General features: G+C 36.1%; 1 protein-coding gene across 15 annotated transcripts in view; it reads left to right on the forward strand.

The window, feature by feature from the left end:
* Positions 1 to 22,572, forward strand: part of SUGCT (succinyl-CoA:glutarate-CoA transferase) — an 811,293-nt gene that overhangs the window by 141,864 nt on the left and 646,857 nt on the right. For all 15 annotated transcript variants that reach the window (XM_059170572.1, XM_059170564.1, XM_059170578.1 and 12 more), the window contains exon 8: positions 11,449 to 11,592. In XM_059170572.1, the coding sequence (XP_059026555.1) occupies positions 11,449 to 11,592 (144 nt within the window). The remainder of the gene's footprint in view (positions 1 to 11,448; positions 11,593 to 22,572) is intronic.

Consider the following 22,572-nt stretch of genomic DNA (forward strand, 5'->3'; position numbering starts at 1 on the left):
CTCAAAGTCTAAGAATTCAAATTTCTAAGTATCTCTGGAGTCAATGTGTGCTCTCTTCCTTAATTGAGGTTCGCTTTGGCTCTCTCCCTTGGACTATTGCTAAATGTTTCTGATGGGTCTCCTAGCATGACACCACAAATGTCACATTTGTGGGGTGCCTGGGTGACTCAGTTCGTTAAGCGACTGCCTTGGGCTCAGGTCATGATCCCGGAGTCCCAGGATCGAGTCCCACATCGGGCTTCCAGTTCCATGGGAAGTTTGCTTCTCCCTCTGACCTTCTCCCCTCTAATGCTCTCTCTCACTCTCAAATAAATAAATAAAATCTTAAAAAAATCACACTTGTACATAAAGTGCTTTTATACACGTTTTCTTATTAAATTCTCATACCTACTGGTGAGGTAGATTTTATCATTACCTACCTTTGACAATTGGGAAAAAAATAGAAAGACTAAGAACTTTCCACAGATTACATGGTGAGTAAATGGTGGAAGAATTCATATTTCAGAAAACAGGTCACTAAAAAATTCATGGGCCCCAAGGTAGAAACAAAATTTTCTGTAAATTACATTAGTATAGTGAATGACTGAGTATGAAATAAAAATATGACATCTAGACAGATACATTTAAGGATATATATGTTTTTAATTTTGGAAATGAAGCCAACTACTTAAAAAAAGTTTTCACAATTTTGTTGTTTTGTGAAGTAATTAGTTTGGGTAATATAAATAAAAAGAAAAATGCGTGACTTCAAATTCATGCCACTTTATTGAATGCGTGCCAGAATTGATTTATAGTTTCTTACATATTTTTTTTTAACAAAACAAGGTTTTAAGTAATAACTTAGAAAAATACAATTTTTCTTTCTTCCATCCTTCCTTCCTTTAAAAAATCTATTTGATAAGCTCTGAAAGTAGTGGGAATAGATATGCAGAAATGAGTGAAAATAATATACAGTCTTAATTCCTGTATGAGAAATAATCTTTTAAAAATTCTTAATTTTATAATTTAGGTCACCATGATGACCTAAATTCCTATATGCTTTAATAGTACCCTTATATATATCCTATATCCTTGAGCCCATACCTTTTACAATTTTAACTCTTTATGAAATGTTAACTCTTTATGAAGCCATAGTATAATGATCAGAACTAAGAAATTAACATTGGTGCAGTACTATTAACTCTACTTTATTTGGATTTCACTAGTTTTTAAAATTTTTATTAATTTTAAAAATCTTTAATTATTTTTATTAACATATAATGTATTATTAGCTTCAAGGGTATAGGTCTATGAATTGTCAGGCTTTCACATCTCACAGCACTCACCATATCACACACCCTTCCCAATGTCCACAACCCAACCACCCTCTCCATACCCCTCCTCCCCCCAACAACCCTCAGTTTGTTTTGTGAGGTTAAGAGTCTCTTATGGTTTGTCTCCCTCCCGATCCCATCGTTTCATTTTTTCCTTCCTTACCCCTCAATCCCCCCCACCCTGCCCCTCAAATTCCTCATATCAGAGAGGTAATATGATAATCGTCTCTCTCTGATTGACTTATTTCACTCAGCATAATACCCTTTAGTTCCATCCACATCGTTGCAAATGGCAAGATTTCATTTCTTTTGATGGCTGCATAGTGTTCCATTGTAGATATACACCACATCTTTTTAATCCACTCATCTGTTGATGGACATCTAGGTTCTTTCCATAGTTTGACTATTGTGGACATAGCTGCTATGAACATTTGGGTGCACGTGAAGTTTTTTTTTTTAAAACTAATGTTTAGGTTTTACTTTTGAAATGCATGAATGAATGGGGATGAGAGAGTTTAAGAAAACAACACAGGTAACAGTGAAACTGCAGAAATACATGAATGAATATGAAAACTGAGTAACTGAGAAGACTTAATTTTTAAAAAGATTTTATGTATTTATTTTTTTAAAAGATTTTATTTATTTGAGAGAGAGAGCGAGCACACAAGCAGTGGGATTGACAGACAAAGGGAGAAACAGGCTCCCTGCTAAGCAAGGAGCCCTTTGCAGGACTCGCAGGATTCCATCCCAGGACCTTGGGATCATGACCTGAGCAGAAGGCAGGGGCTTAACCCACTGAGCCACCCAGGTGTCCCTGAGTGGTACATCTAGTTATTGTTACCAAACAGCTTTGGATGAAATGTAACTTCTAGAGTTTCCACTAAATATATGTTCCTTAGCAGGCCTTTAAAAAGACTTCTTCAAAACTTCATTTCCAGGGATACCTGGGTGGCTCAGTGGGTTAAGGCCTCTGCCTTCGGCTCAGATCATGATATCAGGGTCCTGGGATGGAGCCCCGCATCGGGCTCTCTGCTCAATGGGGAACCTGCTTCCCACCCCGCCTCTGTCTGCTTCTCTTCCTACTTGTGATCTCTGTCTGTCAAATAAATAAATAAAATCTTTAAAAAACCAAACTTCATTACTAATTATTTCTGTTTTTTTTTCTGTTTTGTTTTATTATCATCATTATAATGATGTTTAGAAAAATAAAACAGTTTTATGGACATGTAGTTCATGTACCATATAATTCACTCATTTAAGGTGTACAATTCAATGGTTTTATATTCATTGTGATTTTTATATTCACAGAGTTGTGTAGCTATCACCACAATCAATTTAAAACATCTTCATCTCTCTAAAAAGGATCCCCAAACTCATTAGCAGCACTTCCTGTTCCACTTCCTCTCAGTCCCTGGCTCTACTTTTTGTCTCTATGGATTGGCCTTTTCTGGACATTTCATATAATGTGTGTGTAAGGACCTATTTAGCCAGAGGCTTCCATCCAGGTTAAACAATAACTTTGTTGTTTAACCCTTAAACTGTCCCTGTCCCCCTTCCCCCAAGGGACTTACTCAAAAACAAGTCCTGGAAACCAGCCCCAGGTAACAAAGCCCAAATACAAGGGTGGGTCATGCCAGGTGGAGACATCCGGTCAGTGGGGGGGATGCATACTGTCTCCCTAGTTACCAAAGAGTATGAGCCCCGCCCTTTGGGCACCTTTTGGGCACCAATTCTGATCACGGTGATAGGCTGGTTCAAATGTCTACTATAGGGTAAATTATAATTCAATTGGTCACTTATGTGTGATCCAGCATGACTGTGCAGCTTTCTCTCTGCACAATTTCATTGGCCACCTGTTCATGGCCAGGCCCAACCACATGGCCTTTGCCCTTAAAAGCTAGTCTGTGAAACAGAGAGAGGTCACCCTCTCTGTAAGAGACGTGGCCCTGGCTGGTCAGTTTGATTCTTGATGCTTGGTGCAAAATAAAGCTTTGCTTGACCTTCGCTTTGTATCAGTCTCCTTCCTTTAATCACGGACCCATTATTGGGGACCTAACAGTGTGCCATTTTGAGACTGACTTCTGTCACTTACCATAAAGTCAGTATGTATCAGTACTTTATTTCTTTTCATTGCCTAACATATCCCATTGTATGGCTATCCCATACTTCATTTATTTATTGGTTGATGGACATTTGGGTTCCTTCCACTCTTTGGTATCAGCTTTTTGTGAGGATGTAGGCTTTCATCCTTTTGGGTATATTCCTGGAAGAAGAATTGCTGCGTCATATGGTAAGTGTATGTTTAACTCTTTAAGGAATGGCTAGACTGTTTTCCACAGTGAGCATAGCATTTCCAATCCCACCAGCAGTGTTTAAGAATTTTTATTTTTCCACATCCTTGCTGACACTCGCTATTATCTCTCTTTTTCATGACAGCCCTTCTAATATGTATGATGTGGTATCTCATTGTGGTTTTGATTTGCATTTCTCTGATGATTGATGACCTTGAGCACCTTTTCATGTACTCATTGGTTATTTATATGTCATTTTTGGAGAAATGTGTGTGCAAACCCTCTATTCATTTTTAAATTGGACTGTCTTTTTGTTGTTGGGTTGTAAGCTCATTGTGGTTTTCATTTGCATTTCCCTTATGGCTAATGATGTTGAGCATCTTTTCATGTGCTTATTGGCTATTTGTATATCTTTTTTTGAAAGTGTGTCAACACTCTGCTCATTTTAAAATTGGGTTGTCTTTTTATTGTTGGGTTGTAAGCTCATTGTGGTTTTCATTTGCATTTCTCTGATGGCATCTTTTCCTGTGCTAAAGGCCATTTGTGTATCTTGGAGAAATGTCTATTCAGATCCTTTGCCCATTTAAAAAAATGGGTTATTTCCCTTCTTACTATTTGAGCTGTAAATTAGTGATTTTCTTTATAAATTCTAGTTCTAAGTTCCTTATCGGATATGTGACTTGAAAAAACTTTTAGGTTGTCTGTTCATTTTCTTGATGGTTTTCTTGGAAACACATATGTTTTAAATTTTAAACATGTTCCATTTATCTCTTTTTTCCTTTTGTTGCTATTGGTGTCATAGCTAAGAGATCATTGCCAAATTTAAGATCATGAGAGTTTACTTCTATATTTTCTTCTGCTTTATAGTTTCAGATCTAATGTCTAGGTCTAAGATCCATTTAAAGTTAATTTTTGTATATGGTGTAAGGAGGAGCTCTAACTTCACTCTTTTGCATCACCATTTTTTGAAAAGACTATTCTTTCTCCATTGAATTATCTTGGTATGCTTGTCAAAAAGGAATTCAAAGTAAACCTGAGAATTTCCTTGGTCTGTATATCTTGGTCAGTATATTTTGAAATTGGGAAGTCTGAATCTTCCAACTTTATTCTTTTTCTATATTGTTTTAGCTTCTTTCCTCATATTTCCATATGGATTTTAGAATTAGATTTTATTTCTACAAAACAAGGGACCTAGGATTTTGGTAGATGAAATTGCATTGAATTTGTAGATCAATTTGAGGAGTATTGTCATATTAACAATATAAAGTCTTCTGATTCATGACAGTGGGATGTCTTTCCATTTATTTAGGTCTTCTTTAATTTCTTTCAGCAGTGTTCAATAGTTTTCAAGATATAGGTTTGTACTTCTTTTGTTAAATTTATTCCTGAGTATTTTATTCCTTTAATGATATTGTAAATAGAATTGTTTTCTTATCATTTTTAATTTGTTTATTGTTACTGTGAAAAGATAGTTGACTTTTATATATTGCCATCTATTTGCAAACTTGCTGAACTCATTCATTAGTTCTGAGAGTTTTTTAGTGGATTGCTAAGAATTTACTATATATAGGATAATGCCATCTGCAAACATGGTTTTACTTCTTTCTTTCAGTCCAGATTCCTTATATTTCTTTTTCTTTCCTAATTGCACTGGCTAAAATTTCCAGTGCGATGTTGAATTGAAGTGATGAGAACAGGCATCCTTCTCTTTTTCCTGATATTAGGGGGGAAAGCATTCAATTTTTCACAGTTACTTATGATGTGACCTGTGTTTTTCTTCACATATGTCCTTTGTGGGATTGAAGAAGTTTACTTTTCTACCTAGTGTGTTGAATATTTCATCATTCAGGGTGTTGAATTTTATCAAATGCTTTATCTGCATCTGTCGCGATGATCATTTTACATTTGTCCTTTATTTTAATGATTTGATTGTTACATTGATTGATTTTCAAATGTTAAATCAACCTTGTTCCTGAGAAAATCGATCCCAGTTACTCATGATGTATAATCCTTTTGTATATTGCCAGATTCAATTTGCTAGTGTTCTGTTGAGAATTTGTGTTCACACTCATAAGACATACTGGCCTGTATAGTTTTATTTTCTTGTGATGTCTTTGTGTGGCTTGACCTTAGTATATTACTGGCCATGCAGAAGAGGTTGAGAAGTGTTCTTTCCTCTTCGAGTTTTTGGAAGCATTTGCAAAGAATTAACATTAATTCTTTAAATGCTTGGTAGATGTATGATTTTACTCATATGTGGAGTTTAAGAAGCAAAACAAATGAACAAAGGGGAAAAAAGAGAAGCAAACCAAGAAATAGACTCTTAACTAGAGAGAACAAACTGATGGTTACCAAGGGATAGGTGGGTGGGGAGAGACAGGTTAAATAGGTGATGGAGATTAAGGACTGCATTTCCTGTGATGAGCACCTGGTGATGTATGGAAGCATTGAATCACTATATTGTACACCTGAAACTAATAATACACAGTATGATAACTAACTAGAATTTAAATCAAAACTTTAAAAAATGCTTGGTGGAATTTTCCAGGACTTTTTGAATTTTTTTGGAAGATTTTGATTACAAATTCAGTTTCTCTAATTGTCGTATCTATTCAGTTTTTCTATTTATTTGCTAGTTAGATTTATTTTTCACTTTTTTCTAAAAGTTCAGCTACAGGGGCACCTGGGTGGCTCAGTTAAGCATCCGCCTTCAGCTCAGGTCATTATCCCTGGGTCCTGGGATCAAGTCCTGCATCAGGCTCCCTGCTGAGTGGAGAGTCTGCTTCTCTCTCTACCACTCCTCCTTGCTCATGTTCTCACTCTCTGGCTCTCAAATAAATAAATAAATAAATAAAATCTTAAAAAAATAAGGTTCAGGTACAGATTTGTCAACTTCTGTTGATCTTTTCAGGGAGCCAACTTTTTTTTGTTGTTCTTGATTTTTCTCCATTGGACTACTATTCTCTATTCATTATTTCCTGCTCTACCCTGTATTACTTCCTTCTTCTCACTTTCTTTGAGTTTTGTTTGCTTTTCTTTTTTCAATGTCTAAAGGAGGAATGCTAAGTTATTCATTTGAAATATTTCTTATTTTAAAATATAGGTATTTACAGCTATAAATTGCCCTCAAATACTGCTTTAGCTCCATCTCATAAATTTGGGTATGTTGTACCTTTATTTTCACTTTTCTTGAAACATTTTCTTTTAAAAAGTATTTTTTTTTACTTGAGTATAGTTGATATACACTGTTACATAAGTTTCAGGTGTACAACATAGTGATTCCACGTGTTTATATATTATGCTATGTTCACCCAGGTGTAGCTACGATTTGTCATATTCCTTATGCTGTGCCTTTTATTCCTATGACTAATTTATTCCATAACTGGAAGCCTATATATTTCTCACACCCCTTCATCCATTTTGCCCATCCCCAACCTCCCATCCCTCTAGCAACCATTAGTTTGTTCACTGTATTTATAAGTCTGATTCTGCTTTTTGTTTGTTAATTCATTAGTTTTATTTTTTTAGATTCCACATATAAGGGAAATCATATGGTTTTTGTCTTTTTGTTTGACTTATTACATTTAGCATAATACCCTCTAGGTCCAACCATGTTCTCTCAAATGGCATGATCTCATTCTTTTTTTAAGACTTTGTAGTATTTCAGCATATCTGTGCATGTGTGTGTGTATGTGTACATACACATGTACATACATACCACCTCTTCCTTATCCATTTGTCTACTAATGGACACTTAGGTTGCTTCCATATCTTGGCTATTTTAAGTAATGCTCCAATAAATATAGTGTTTATATAAGTTAAATAATGCTGCAATAAATATAGTGTATATATCTTTTTGAATTTGTAAATATCTTCTCCCATTCATTAGGTTGCCTTTTTGTTTTGTTGGTGGTTTCTTTTACTGTGGAAAAGCCTTTTATTTTGATGCGATCCCAATAGTTAATTTTTGCTTTTGTTTCCCTTGCCTTAGGAGACATACCTAGAAAAATTTTGCTGCAGTTGATGTTAGAGAAATTAGTGCCTAGGATTTTTATGGTTTCAGCGCTCACATTTGTGACTTTAATCTATTTTGAGTTTATTTTTGTGTATGGTATTAGAAAGTGGTCCAGTTTCATTCTTTTACATGCAGCAGTTTAGTTTTCCAGCACCATTTATTGAAGAGACTGTCTTTTCTCCATTGTATATTCCTAACTCCTTTGTAATAGATTAATTGATCATATATGTGTGGTTTCATTTCTGGGGTCTCTATTCTGTTCTGTTGATTTATGTGTCTATTTCTCTCTCTCTCTCTCTCTCTCTTTTTTGGCAGTACCAAACTGTTTTGGTTGCTACAACTTTATTTTTAAAGATTTTATTTATTTATTTGAGAGAGAGAGAACGAGAGCACAAGTGGGGTGAGGGACAGAGGGAGAAGCAGATTCCCTGCTGAGCAGGGAGCCCAATGTGGGACTTAATCCTGGGACTCTAGGATCATTACCTGAGCTGAAGGCAGGCACTGAATGAGTCACCCAGGTGCCCTTATTATTTTAGCTTTGTCGTATAACTTGAAATCTGGGGTTGTGATACCTCCAGTTTTGTTTTTATTTCTCAAGATTTCCTTGACTATTTGAAATTTTTTGTGGTTCTATATAAATTTTAGGATAATTTGTTCTATTTTTGTAAAAAAAAAAAAAAACCACTATGGGTATTTTGATAGGGATCACATTGAATCTGTAGATTGCTTTGGGTAGTATGCACATTTTAAATATTCTTAGTTCATCTAATCCATGAGCATAAAATATCTTTCCATTTGTTTCTTCTTCAATTTCTTTAATCAGTGTTTTATAGATTTCAAAATACAGGTGTTTCATCTCTTTGAGTTTATTCCTATGTATTTTATTCTTTTTGGTGCAATTGCAAATGAGGTTGTGTTCTTAATTTCTCTTTCTACTATTTTGTTATTAGTATATAGAATGCTACTGGTTTCTGGGTATTAATTTTGTATCCTGCAACTTTACTGAATTCATTTATTACTCCTAGTAGTTTTTTGGTAGAGTCTAGGACTTTCTGTGTATAGTATCATGTTGTTCACAAATAGCAACATTTTAACTTCTTTACCAATATGGATGCCTCTTATTAATCTTGAAGTATTTTCTAATTTCTTATGTGATTTTGTTTGTTACTTGTTAATGCTTTGGAATTATGTTGTTTACTGTACACATATTTTTGGTTTTCCAAATTATGCCTCTGTTAGTGATTTTAAGTTCATTCAGTTATTATTTGAGAACATATTTTGTATGAACTCACTACTTTTAAATTTATTTTAATTTGTCTTATGGCCTATGATATTGTCTGTCCTAGAGAATTTTCCATGTGCACTTGAGAAGAATGTGCATTTTGTTGTTGGATATGTTTTCTAGATATTAAATATATTTGGTTTATGGTGTTCAAATCTTTTCTTTCTTTCTTGATTTCCTATCTAGTTGTTCTATTCACTATTCATATTTGAGTTTTGAAACCTTCTATTATTCCTGAAGTGTCTGTTTCTCCTTTCAAATCAGTCACTTTTGGCTTTTTGTTTTTTTCCATATATGGAAACATGTGCATATATGTTTATACTTGTTATATTTTCCTAATGCAATGATCCCATTTTCTCTTGTGACATTTTTTTGGTTTGTTTTAATAACTCTTTGGTCTGATATTAATATAGCCACTCCAACATTCTTATGGCTATTGTTTTCATGACATATTTTTTCCCCATGCTTTCATATTTTCAGCTTATTTGTATCTTTGAATCTAAAGTATGTTAGTAAGCCCGATTCATACTTTGAATCTAAGTATGTTAGTAAGTTGGTGTTTCATAAAATTATTTGATATAAATAATTTTATCACCTTTAACAGTGATAATGTTGTCTCTGATATATTGACGAGTTAATGTTTGTTTAATACTTATAATCTCATACTGTTATTCTGGATAATGATGTTTTTGGAATATTAAGCAGGTAATAAAAGCCTCCCCTTTTCAGGAAGTTTAAATATAAGATAAAGGATTTATTGTCTAATTTATTCCTATTGGTCTGAGAAGTAGAGCAGATAAAATATGAGTTTATTCATTTTATAGCAAGAAAATGTGTCTATAAACTTAAATTTGTACTTTTCTCTCATTTTTTAAATTTTTTAATTTATTTTTTCTTTTCTCTCATTTTTAACAATATAAATAATCTTAAATCCCAATGATGATTTTAATTTTAAATTTACTGATTCAAGCCACTACAAGTTTTTCCAATCATAATGGGTAGGAAACAGCCAGAGGTTTCCAATTTTCATTGCTGTATCTTCATTGAAATTGTGTTAAAGAGCAGAGAAAAAGTTTAGTTATTAAATATTCTCACTTACTTGATTTTAACGTTATTTAGCACTCTCATAAGATGATTGGTGTAGTTCATGTATGGATTGCAGGAAAGGAAAAACTACCTTCTGAAAATGATTGAATAGCAGCTGGAATTAATGAATAAGGAGGTGATTGAATGAGTGTATCAACCAGATGAAATATAGGCTTTTTAATGTATTCTGTGTGATGAACGGATTAACAAAATTCGAGGTAGTGCAAAATAGAAACTCTATGATATAACAATGAGTGATAATAATGTTAATGATAGTGTTAGCTGATTTTTATAGGAGACTTCTTGTTTGCCAGGCACTATTCTAGTATCTTTACATATAGGTCAGTGATTGGATTGTCAAATCAGACTGACATGAATTGAAGATGTTAATCAGTATTAAGCTTTACTTGTAATTTTAAGGATACAAGGAACTGAAAGTCACAGGAAAAGCAGACAGAGGTCCTGGACATTGAGAGAGGCCCCTAGATTCTTTGTTCCCATGGTAGACAAAACTGTCTATCCCGGAGCAATAGATATGATCTCTAATGATGTACATGGGTTACCTTGTACAATAGGGAACATTATAGGCTATGAAATATTCCATTTTATACTCCGATAATTGCATAGGTGATGTCTCTTACAAACCTATAGATTCTAGGTTTGTTTACCATAATGGTTCTAAAACAAGAGTATTCTGCTAAAAGCCTTCTATGGATGAGTACTTTTTTTTTTTTTTTTTAAAGTTAATATCATTAGTATATTCATCAGTAACTAACGTGCTTATAAGGAGAGTAGACCAGGTCTTCTGCCTTCTTTTTTCTTGGGAGATCCTCTTACCCAACAAGAAACAAAAACAAAGCAAAACCAAACCTCTCTTTCATTTCCAATGAATTTCCTTATTTGAATTCAAATTCAATTATTTTTTTTTTCTGTTAAACTAGGTAAAATATATTAAGAAGGAATTTCAGGCATATTTAAAATATTCTATTTTATTTTATTTTTAATTTTTTTTTATAATTTTTTTTTTAAAGATTTTATTTATTTATTTGACAGAGAGAGATCACAAGTAGGCAGAGAGGCAGGCAGAGAGAGAGAGAGGAGGAAGCAGACTCCCTGCTGAGCAGAGAGCCCGATGCGGGACTCGATCCTAGGACCCTGAGATCATGACCTGAGCCGAAGGCAGCGGCTTAACCCACTGAGCCACCCAGGCGCCCATAAAATATTCTATTTTATTTTATTTGGTTTGGTTTGGTCTGTAGGACATGGAGTGAGAGATACAGTAAATAGAAATATATTCTTACCAGCAGCAAATATCCACTATAGCAGCTTGGTGTATTCCTTTTGTGTGTGTGCATGCACATGTCATCTACAATTCTTTCTTCTGTTTTCTCTTAGAATATTTGAGAGATCATATGATGGTTTCAATTTTCAATTTTCTCTGATTTTCTCTCCCCAACCCAGGATGGAGACCCAGTTCGTCCGGGAGTGGCCATGACTGATCTTGCTACTGGCCTGTATGCATATGGAGCCATTATGGCTGGATTGATACAAAGATACAAAACAGGGAAAGGACTGTTCATTGATTGTAACCTACTGTCATCTCAGGTACCAAGCCAAAGAACATTTGAGATTGTGGGTGTAGGCATATGTCTGGGTTATACTCTTTCATATTGAATCCTATGGTCAAAAATCCCATCTGCAAAAAGAAAAAAAACAAACAAACCAGGAAAAACACACAAACAACAACAGCAAAAGCTGTTCTATTTTGGTATACTTAATTATTGTTAAGTTAAAATAAACAGGCCATGAAGATTTTGTTATATGTAGACATTGCTGTTGAATTAGAGTTTTAAAGACTGTATTAAAATGGGTCTATTACTATTTGTGAGAAAAGAGTACATTTGGTTCTATTTTATTGTCACATGAGCTCTGTAACTCCTTTTGACCAGGATTTCTTCACCTTTTATGTACTATGGTCCCTTTGAATAGTCTGGTGAAGGCTATGGACCTTTTTTCAGAATTTTGTTTTTAGATGCATAAAATGATATACTTATCATTACAAGGGAGCCAGTTTTATTAAAATATGGTTATTTCTATATAAAAACCAGTTTTGTGTTGTAATAACACATGTAGTTTTTTTTTTAAAAGATTTTATTTATTTATTTGACAGATAGACATCACGAGTAGGCAGAGAGGCAGGCAGAGAAAGAGAGGAGGAAGCAGGCTCCCCGCAGAGCAGAGAGCCCGATGTGGGGCTCGATCCAGGACCCCGGGATCATCACCCAAGCCGAAGGCAGAGGCTTAACCCACTGAACCACCCAGGCGCCCCAACACATGCAGTTTTTTACTAATACATTAAGCCATATGATCTATTATCGTAACTATTGCAATTTTGAGGTAATGTTGAACATAAATGATGTTTTAAGATATTTGCAATATCTAGAATATGCTATGAAAATATGGATAGTTTATTCGTAATCAAGCCATATGAACTACTAACACTCCTGGAGTTTGTTGTCTACATTCATAATTGAAGAAAATGCTAAATTTTGTTAGAAGTTGGATGAACATAGAGATATAATTTTGTTTCCATTTAAATTAATTACTTCCCAGAATTCTTTCCACGGACTCCAGGTTAGAATCCCTGGTTTAGAGAGTTATCAGTTATGTCATGCTAAAAACTAACCTGGTGGAATTAAAAGGCTAACTAAGTCTAAGATTGCCATTTTGTCTCCTTTTTATTGGAGCAGACCTAGATGCCTATTCAGAACTGATAAATTTTCAGGAATAGAAAAAAAGAAAATACCAAATTTATGTAAGGTGATATTTTACTATGGGAAAAATTACTTTATAGATGGAAACCTCAGTTAGGAATTTCAGATTTAAATGGCATACATGGGAGACTAGTAAACTTGGAAATCTGTTTGGAGATTTGTTCTCATAGACAAAATTAAGGACTTGTCTAGAGGTTAGAAAAAACATCAAAATGGTTGAAGGTAAAATACTACATATGGGGTTTCAACATTAGCTTTCAGTCACAGTGAGCATTTTAATGGGTTATATAAAAGGGTAAAATAATTCTCTCCAAATGAATGAACTGCCTTCTACATAGAGAAACACAGATGTTGGTTATGGAAAGAGGCTGAAAGCCTTTTCTTCCTTCCTCTAATTTTAAATCTGTAAGGAACCTGAGGCAGGGTAAGTTCACTGGCTACAAGTTACACATTCAATAATGTTGGAAGCCAGGAAGGCTTCAAGGGGTTTGACCTGTGCAGTCACAGAGGGTCCTAGGCTTAGTTTAAATACTCTGTTATCACTGCCATGAGATTCTTAATTATTATTATTATTATTTTTTAAAGATTTATTTATTTATTTGACAGACAGAGATCACAAGTAGGTAGAGAGGCAGGCAGAGAGAGAGGAGGAAGCAGGCTCCCTGCTGAGCCGAGAGCCCGATGTAGGCTCGATCCCAGGACCCTGAGATCATGACCTGAGCCGAAAGCAGAGGCTTTAACCCACTGAGCCACCCAGGCGCCCTCTTAATTATTTTTGAATGAGAGACCCTACATTTTTTTCACTTTGCACCAGTACTTGCAAATTATGTGGCTGGTCCTGGATTTGGGACTCTATTTAAATCTCCTGATCTTTACCTAGTCTGCTTTACTTACATGTCAATGATTAATTAGCTTTGGAAGAAATTCTCTTGTAGCGTATGGTAGAATTTAATTCTCTTCCAGCACCTAGCACAGTGAGATTCATGGTGTGGAGGTGTGTGGTTCCCTGGGGATGGGAGTGGAAGAGGGGGTTTGATATCACCAGTGGGGCTGTTTCAAAGTGAGGGTTCAAGAAGTGCAAACTCATGCATGCCTACCTACATACACTGCTTTCCAGTCATTTGGGGTATGTGTGTGTGTGTGTGTGTTTGTTGCTCATGTTGTCCCCTGAGCCGATAAGTCCCATGAATGCAGGAATAATGTTTGTTCCTGCTTATAGTGGTATCTTCAAAGCCCAGCCCAGTACTCATCAAATAGCAGGCTCTTCCAATCTTTTGAGATCAATAGGACACCCACTGTTAGCAGTGGGTATGTCTCATGGCCCTTAGGTTTCATAGGAAAGTTAGAAAAACATAGAAAACCGTAGAATTAGGATAAGCACTTGATAAACAACTAATGATGAGATGATTTGCTTTTAGCAAACTCGGTAGGAGGGATTTAGCCCATTTGCTGTAGCTGATCCAGTCCAAGGTTGCTAAAGTTATTAGTGTGTTTTAGACTCATTAACTACCTTTTTAAAATCGAGGTAAAACTGACATAAAACATTATATTAGTTTCAGTTATACAATATGATGATTTAATATTTGTATATATTGCAAAATGATCACCACAATAAGTTTGGTTAACATCCATCCTGATAAATAGTTGCGGTCTCTTTTTTCCCACAGTATTATTAGCTATAGTCACCATGCTGTACATTACATCCCTGTGACTTATTTATTTTATAACTGGAAATTGTACCATCTGACCCCCTTCACCTATTTTACTAGCCCTTTGCCTCTTGCAACCACCGATCTGTTCTCTATGAGCTCAGTTTTTTTTTTTTTTAAGCAAAAAAAAAATTTCTTCTAGAGTCCACATATAAGCAAGATTGTATTTCTCTGACTGGCTTCTTTTACTTAGCATAATGCCCTCAAGGTCCATCTGCGTTGTTACAAATGGCAGGATTTCCTTCTTTTTTTGATTCCTGAATAACATTCCATTGTGTGTGTGTATATGTACAAATTTTTTTTTAATTCGTTCATCCATTTTTTTTTTTTTTAGATTTTATTTATCTAATTGTCAGAGAGAAGGAGAGAGCACAAGCAGGGGGAGCAGCAGGCAGAGCAGGCAGAGGGAAAAGCAGGCTCCCGTTGAGCAAGGAGCCTGATGTGGGACTCGATCCCAGGACTCTGAGCTGAAGGCAACCACTTAACCAACTGAGCAACCCAGGTGTCCCTATCCATTCATCCATTGATGAACACTTAGATTGTTTCCATATCTTGGCTCTTGTCATTACCTTTTAACAGTAAAAATGGATTAAGTCTTATTTTAAAGCCATGGATTTTCAGATCTAATGTTTTATATGATCTTCATAAGAATCACTTGAGGTAGGTAGGGCAGGAATTTTTTTAAAAGATTTTATTTATTTATTTGAGAGAGAGCACAAGAGTGAGAGAGGGGTGAAGGGCAGAGTGGGAGGCAGAGGGAAAAGAATCCCATGGAGACTCCATGCTGAGTGCAAGTCTGGACTCCATCTCACAACCCCAAGGTCATGATCTGAGCTGAAACCAAGAGTTCAATGCTCCACTGGCACCCAGGTGTATAGGGCAGGACTTTTTATTCCTATTTTATTTGGAAAGAAACTGAAGCTAGGAGATGTTGATCTGCTTGACCAACAGAGTCACAGCAAGAATTTTGGTTTCTCTTTCCCCTACACAATAAAGACAAAAGCTTTGGCACCGAGGGACAGGCAAGATCTAGCTTTCCTGTGGTGAAGCTCCAGGGAAGAAGGCAAATTTAGTAAAAGGCAGAGGGAAAAAAAAGATCACTCAGTGGAAAGGGTACATGTAACACGACAGGCCCCTCCTGTGCCCACGTTGCATTCCAAGAGTCAGAGTAAGACAGTGCACAAAGTGAACCTGTCTGGATAATTATCTAATCATGTTCGGACTCATGGAATTTAACCTGATGGACAAGTGTTTCTGTTGAAATATGGGAATTTTGAGAAAGAGAACATTTGGAGTGGGTTTTTTATGAGCTCTTGTCAGCTGAGGACTCACTGTGCCCCAGGCGCTGTGGTAGCTCGGTTAGAGCGGGAGGTGACATGTCTGTTCAAGGCTTAGTAGTAGAGATAGTCTTGTCCTAATGGAGAGCTGGAGGTGATGCATGGTTCTCTGTAGGAGAGAATTTTAGAACACAGTTGGGCCAAGAGTATTAAGGGCCTCACATGTCATGCTTAGGAATCTGGATTTTTAACCTCTCAAGGCCTCTGGTTTTTTATCTAGCAGTTCCCTCGGTGATGGTCTTTTCAACCAAAGACTGTGTCTCCTTGGAGACATGCTATGGTTGCCACAACCAGAATAGCTTCTGAGCTGGGAACAGTGCTAAGTTTTCAAGGGCAGTGGTATAGATAATAGTTTCTGTTGAAGCCAGTCTGAAGTGCAAGGTGGTGGGCGATAAGACCATTTTCATTCTCTTCTCCCGCTGCTGCCCACCCTCTGTTCTTCTCGTTTTGCCTCTACCCTATTTCTTTTCTCTGTAACTTCTTTTCTTCTCATCTCATGTGCCGCTCAAGTCTTGGGCATCTCTTTTCTCTTTTTCCCTCTCGTCTTTCTTTACTTCCCTGTTTTCCCTCCTATTCTGCGCTGCCTTTTCCAAGTCCCCTTTTCTCTGTCTTTCATTACACAGAGCTATAGTTGAAGCAGTACTGCTTCCAGATCTTACATCTTTATACTGTACCATGAGGGAAACTTACAGAATCTTTTAGCAGTTTCCATGGAAGAAAAAGGAAGACCTTTTTCATAGAAGCCCAGAAAACAAGACCATATATTTCACTGGCTTAAGTGACCATTCCTGAATCAATTAATGAGGACTGAAAAATATGCTGTTTGTCTTAAGCTGTTCTAGGTACCAGGGATGGGGTTCACTCCACCCAAACAATATGACTGTAACGGGGGAAAATGTGATTCCCCCAAAGAATGGTAAGGTTATTTTTTGGTCAGAGGCAGGTGAAATAGATGTTGGGAGCCAATCAACATTATATTAACAATACTGAGTTGTTTTGAGAATCTAGTACACTAAAGGATGTGAAAAATTCTGCATAAATTAGAAAGTATTCCGATGACTTGCATTAATTTTATTAGGTTTTTGAGAAAATATTTTGCAGTGTTAGAAATGTGCTGAAATTAAAAAGGTGGCTATTGACATAATGATTTTATTATTATAATTATTGTAGCTTTTCATAATAGAGAAATCTTTTGTTTTTTTTAAAGATTATTTATTTATTTATTTGACAGAGAGAGATCACAAGCAGGTAGAGAGGCAGGCAGAGAGAGGAGGAAGCAGGCTCCCGGCTGAGCAGAGAGCCCGATGCGGGGCTCGATCCCAGAACCCTGGGATCATGACCTGAGCCGAAGGCAGCGGCTTAACCCACTGAGCCACCCAGGCGCCCCATATAATAGAGAAATCTTGACTAACTTTACTTCGTCTTTCAATTTAACATAACATTTATAGATTCGTGATCCAAATACCAAACCACAGAATGATTAAACTTTGCTTTATGTAAATGTGAAGCACTATTTCTAGGTACTTTACAAAGTAGTATAATAGGAAACTTCACCTTTTAAAAAATGTGTTCATTTTCTTTTTTTATATAAATGTTCACCTGCATTGAGCAGATAACATTTGAACTTAATTTCAGCTGCCTGGAAAATGATGGTGATTTCATGCCGTGGGTAAAAAAACGTACTTCTCTACTCATTTTGATTGCATTACATAGGATGACAAACGAATGATTATAACATTCGATATCAGTTGCTAAAAATGAAATTTTGAACTTCTCTTAGAAGTGAGCTGGTATACAATTACGCAAATTACACTTGATTTGAATAGTAGCTAATTATTAACTCGGAGTTGATTGCCTCAACCACAACAAAACCATTTTATTGTAGAGACACGACAGTGGCCGGGATGTGGTTTACAAGTGGGCACCAAATTTTTCATAGTTCCAAGGCTATGAACTTTTAACCCTTGTCATAAAATTCTTTGATTTTTTTTTTTTAGTCTTAATATGATTTAAAGTTGTCAACTGAAGATTGTCTAACGTCAGCATCTAAACTGTATTCTTCAGATGATATTGGTAAATAACAAGGAAGTGGGTTTGGATGTGGTTCCAATTACTCTGTTGCTCTTATTCTTCTGTTGTGGCGTGCAGAAATATCTTTTGGAAGTTTTAATATCCTTCCTGTACTTAATTGCAACCAGGCTTCCCTAATTACTACAACAATGAATCTTTTTAGCACCAACCTTGCATAATTATTTTCACATATAGAATGTTTTGGCATTTTTGATGTCATTATCCCTTCTCCATGTTTGTAACACTGTTCATATTTAGGGTAGATAAAATTTCAGCTGTCATTATTGTAGCACACCTTTCTGGATAAATTTCTGAATTTCAAAGAAGTATCGTAATCTGAAATTCATCTTTTTCTGTCTTTAGATACCTGTGTTTCTTCTTTTCTTTTTAAATTCTGTATCTTTTAAAAAAAACAGCTCTAGTGCTATGGTGAGTGCTGTGAAGTGTGTAAATCTGGCAATTCACAGACCTCTACCCCTGGGGCTAATAATACATTTTATGTTAATAAAAAATAAAAAACTAAGAAAAAAAAACCCAAAACAGCTTTAGTGAGATGTATTTTTTTTAAAAAGTATATGTGAAAGAGAGAGAGAGGGAGAGTGATAGAGCATGAGTGGAGTGAGAGGCGGAGGGAGAGGGAGCCACTGAACAGGGAACATGATGCGGGACTTGATCCCAGGACCCCAAGATCACGACCTGAGCTTAAGGTAGATGCTTAACTGACTGAGCCACCCAGGTACCCTAGTGAGGTATGTTTTGTACATCATAACATTCACCCAGTTTTAAGGGACCATATAATAATTTCTAGTACAGTTAGTAAGTTATGCAACCATTACCATAAATCAGGTTTTGAAATAAATTCTCATACAGTCATTTCTGATCTGGGTTGTACCCATGAGGCTAGAAAGGACCAGTTTTGAGTGGGAAAGAATGTAACACTGGGTTGACTTGGAATTCAGGGCCCATTTTGATTCTGTGGGCCTTAGATGATTTTACCTTTGTGGGTCCTTTCCTCCATAAAAATACTAAGAACTATCGCTGCATTGGTATAAAGATGAATATAATTCATTATTATGTATTAATTATTATTGTGTTAGTTTTTTTCTCACTTTGAAATTAAAATTAAAACATTCTGTGTACCTCTGAAGTATGGTGAGCAGGAGGCCGAAAAAGTCCACTCTGGAAGAATTCCCTTAAAGATAGCCTGTAAGGGGTGCCTGGGTGACTCAGTCAGTAAGCATCTGCCTTGGGCTCAGGTCATGATCTCAGGGTCCTGGGATTGAGGCCTGCATCAGGCTCCCTGATGGACAGGAAGCCTGCTTCTCCTCCTCCCACTCCCCTTGTGTTCCTGCTCTCGCTGTCTCTCTTTCTCTGTCAAATAAATAAAATCTTAAAAAAAAAAAAAAAAAAGAATAGTCTGTAAATGTGCTGAATTTGTGAGGAAGGACATTCTGCATCCAGGAAGGAATTGGAGGTTGGAAATTGAGATCCTGCTGAAGGGTGAACAGAGGATGGGAAGGGAGAGAAGCAGCAGCCTATGACCAAGGAAACTGACAGCATGGAGCAGGGAGAGGAAAAATGAGGATCTCATATCAGAAAGCTTAAGAAATCAGAGAACTGTGAGTTTACATTTGAACCTCCCTTTTTTGACAAGCCTGATGCATTTCTGCCGTGAAGGCCTGTGTTAGCCTGATCATCCTTCATTACTTGGGGCCAATTTTTAATGCGTATCTGGTTTCCATTCTTAAGTGGCATTCTCCCTAAGTTGTCTCCTACAACTCCTATTAAAGTTCAGGAGGTACAAATAAATATTAACATTTCTGATATCAAGATAACTAATTAGGGGGGCACCTGGGTGGCTCAGTGGGTTAAAGCCTCTACCTTCGGTTCAGGTCATGGTCCCAGGGTCCTGGGATCGAGCCTCACATCGGGCTCTCTTCTTGGCAGGGAGCCTGCTTCCTCCTCTCTCTCTCTCTCTGCCTCCTTGTGATCTCTGTCTGTCAAATAAATAAACAAACATTTATTTAAAAAAAAGATAACTAATTAGGAAGGTAAAGACACACCCAAAAGTGAAAAATCAGATAACTTCCAAAGAAAATGAGAATTTTAGATAATCTGTTTTTTATGTTATTATTTTATACTATTGGTTGGATTGAATGCAAGTTGGCTGTAATATAAAACATGGTTTGCTTTTTAAAATTTTTTTTATTTTTAAGAAAATCTGGTGAAATATGTGTTGGGAGGATGCTCTGGTTTTGTATAACTGAAATCCTTAGCTATAGTCATTGGCATTGGATATTTTTATATGACATGGACCACAGGGAGGGAAACTGGAGCTTTTAGTTTGTGATAATTGATAATTACTAGTGGGAGACTATTTCAAAGGAGAACAGAATAAAACAAGACAAGTTTCATTGCGATCCGATTTAATTCTCTTATTAGATACTTTAAAACAATTTGATATTTTTCAAAATGTTCCGAAAAATAGAAACATAATTAAGAGCAAGATATAAAAGAGTCGCGGAGAAAGATCCATTGGTGTTGACAAATATTCGCCAAATTTAGATTTTGTCTTCGCAGAATCTTGTAGAATAATGAATGTAATGGACTGTTCCTAAAGGTGGGTTTAATAGTCTTAGAATCATCTTTATTCTTTCTTTTACCAGAGTTGGAACAATTTGTTTTTGTTGCTAAGTGAGCTGATCCTACCTACATCCTTGTACTTCTTAGGATTGGAAAATTTTATGTCGAATAAAATGTAATCAGGGACACCTGTGTTGCTCAGTGGGTTAAACCTCTGTCTTCAGCTCAGGTCATGATCTCAGGGTCCTGGGATCAAGCCCCACATCCAGCTCTCTGCTCAGTGGGGAGCCTGCTTCCTACCCCCACCCGACCCCCTGCCCCGCCTCTCGGCCTACTTGTGATCTCTGTCAAATAAATAAATAAAATCTTAAAAAAAAAAAAGTTGTAATCATATCCTTCTGTGTTAGCTAATTAATGGTGGCTCTATACCTGCCATAAGTTATGGACCAGCTGATTCCTACTGGAACTTGTCTATTTGGCCCCAATTTTTATTCTATCATTGTAGCTAAAGGATAAGTAAACCACTAGCATCAAGCATGGTGGCTGACATTTAATTTCTAGGAAAATCACTTTAACTCTTTACAGAATGTATATGAAGAATAATGGTGAAGTTTTTTTTTAGACTTAGAGTCATTACATACCAGCAGTATATAATTTTTAAGGTTTTCTTTCTTTTTTTTTTTTGTAGCCTAGGGTCATTATATACCAGTAATATACAGTAAGATCTTGATTAACTAAAGCACTTAGCAATTTGGATATTCTGGTTGATTTCATTTTCTACATGACTGAGGGCTAAAAGGAAGCTACTTTGGTTTCAACCATTTTCATAGAAAATCCTCTAAAATGCTTTAATTTACCTTTCTGTTATGGTAAATGCCATATACCAAATATATTTTCACCTTAAATGTTATTATTCACATCTCTCTCTTTTTTAACCTACTGATACTCCCTTTGGCAGTAAAAAGTGAAGTTGAATCCTCACTAATAAACTATTTGTCATCTACCCATTATTCATCCATCCATCCATCCATCCCTGTTTCTCTTCTACTATTATGTATACAATACATGATAAGCCAGCAAGTTTTCTGCCATATCAAATTTACATTGTCATTGAGGATGTAGATAAAAAACAAGTAATAAGTGATGCATTTGCAGAAGGAAATAAACCGTGTAATAAAGATAACGGGCATTTCTGTTAGTGAGGAGGGCAAGATCATTCCAGAGAGAGGGAACAATAAATGCAAAGGCGTGTAGCAGGACAAGACTTGGCATGCTCTAGGAACTGACAAAATGTTGATATAACTGACCGAAAGACATCCCTTGAAGTTGACACTGGCATTAAAACTGGCTATTTATTAATAATCATCTGAAGAATAAACATGGGTTGTGACATTTAAATAATAACCTAGTAATCTATAGTTAGTAGGCCTATTAGAAGTTAGGAGTCAGTAACAGAATCTGGTTTTAGTGGGGAAGGAATTTATTGGAGGGGACTAGGTCAAGCCTACAGGGTAAGGGTTGAGTTCTGATGCTGTTTTGGTGGGTTGAGCGTAGAAACAAGGACTGCCAACAGCTTTAATCTTTTCCGCCACTTGAGCTGACTGGAGGCCAGTACTGAGACGACTGAGACAGGACGGTTGTGATTATTAACAACAGTGCCTGCCAAGGTGCAGCATTGGGAAAGTGCCATTCAACTTGCCAACCTACTAGTAGATACTGTTTTATATAGGCTTCTTGTATTCTCAAAAAGTTGAATTATTGAGAATGTCTTTAATAACATACTTGTATAATGTTTACTTTATACTAGACACTGTTCTAAGCATCTTGCATATATAACCCAATTTATTTCCTTGGTGCCTCTTTTATTTCCCATTTTACTTAGGAGGAAACAGAGGCACAGAATAGTAATGTAACTTGCCCAATGTCACACAGCCATTCACTGAGTCGTCGAGCTAGAACCTGAACGGTCTGGATGCAGAGACTGCCGTACTTTTACTCTCGAGTGTATAAGGCCCTCCCAGTATTCACTAATTTATTTGTGGACTTACATATTTAAATGTCCAACACTAGGAATACAGTGTTATGGCAAATAGGGATGTTTGGGAATATGTT

This window comes from Mustela lutreola, chromosome 4 (assembly GCF_030435805.1).
Source record: "Mustela lutreola isolate mMusLut2 chromosome 4, mMusLut2.pri, whole genome shotgun sequence".
Taxonomy (NCBI): Eukaryota; Metazoa; Chordata; class Mammalia; order Carnivora; family Mustelidae; genus Mustela; species Mustela lutreola.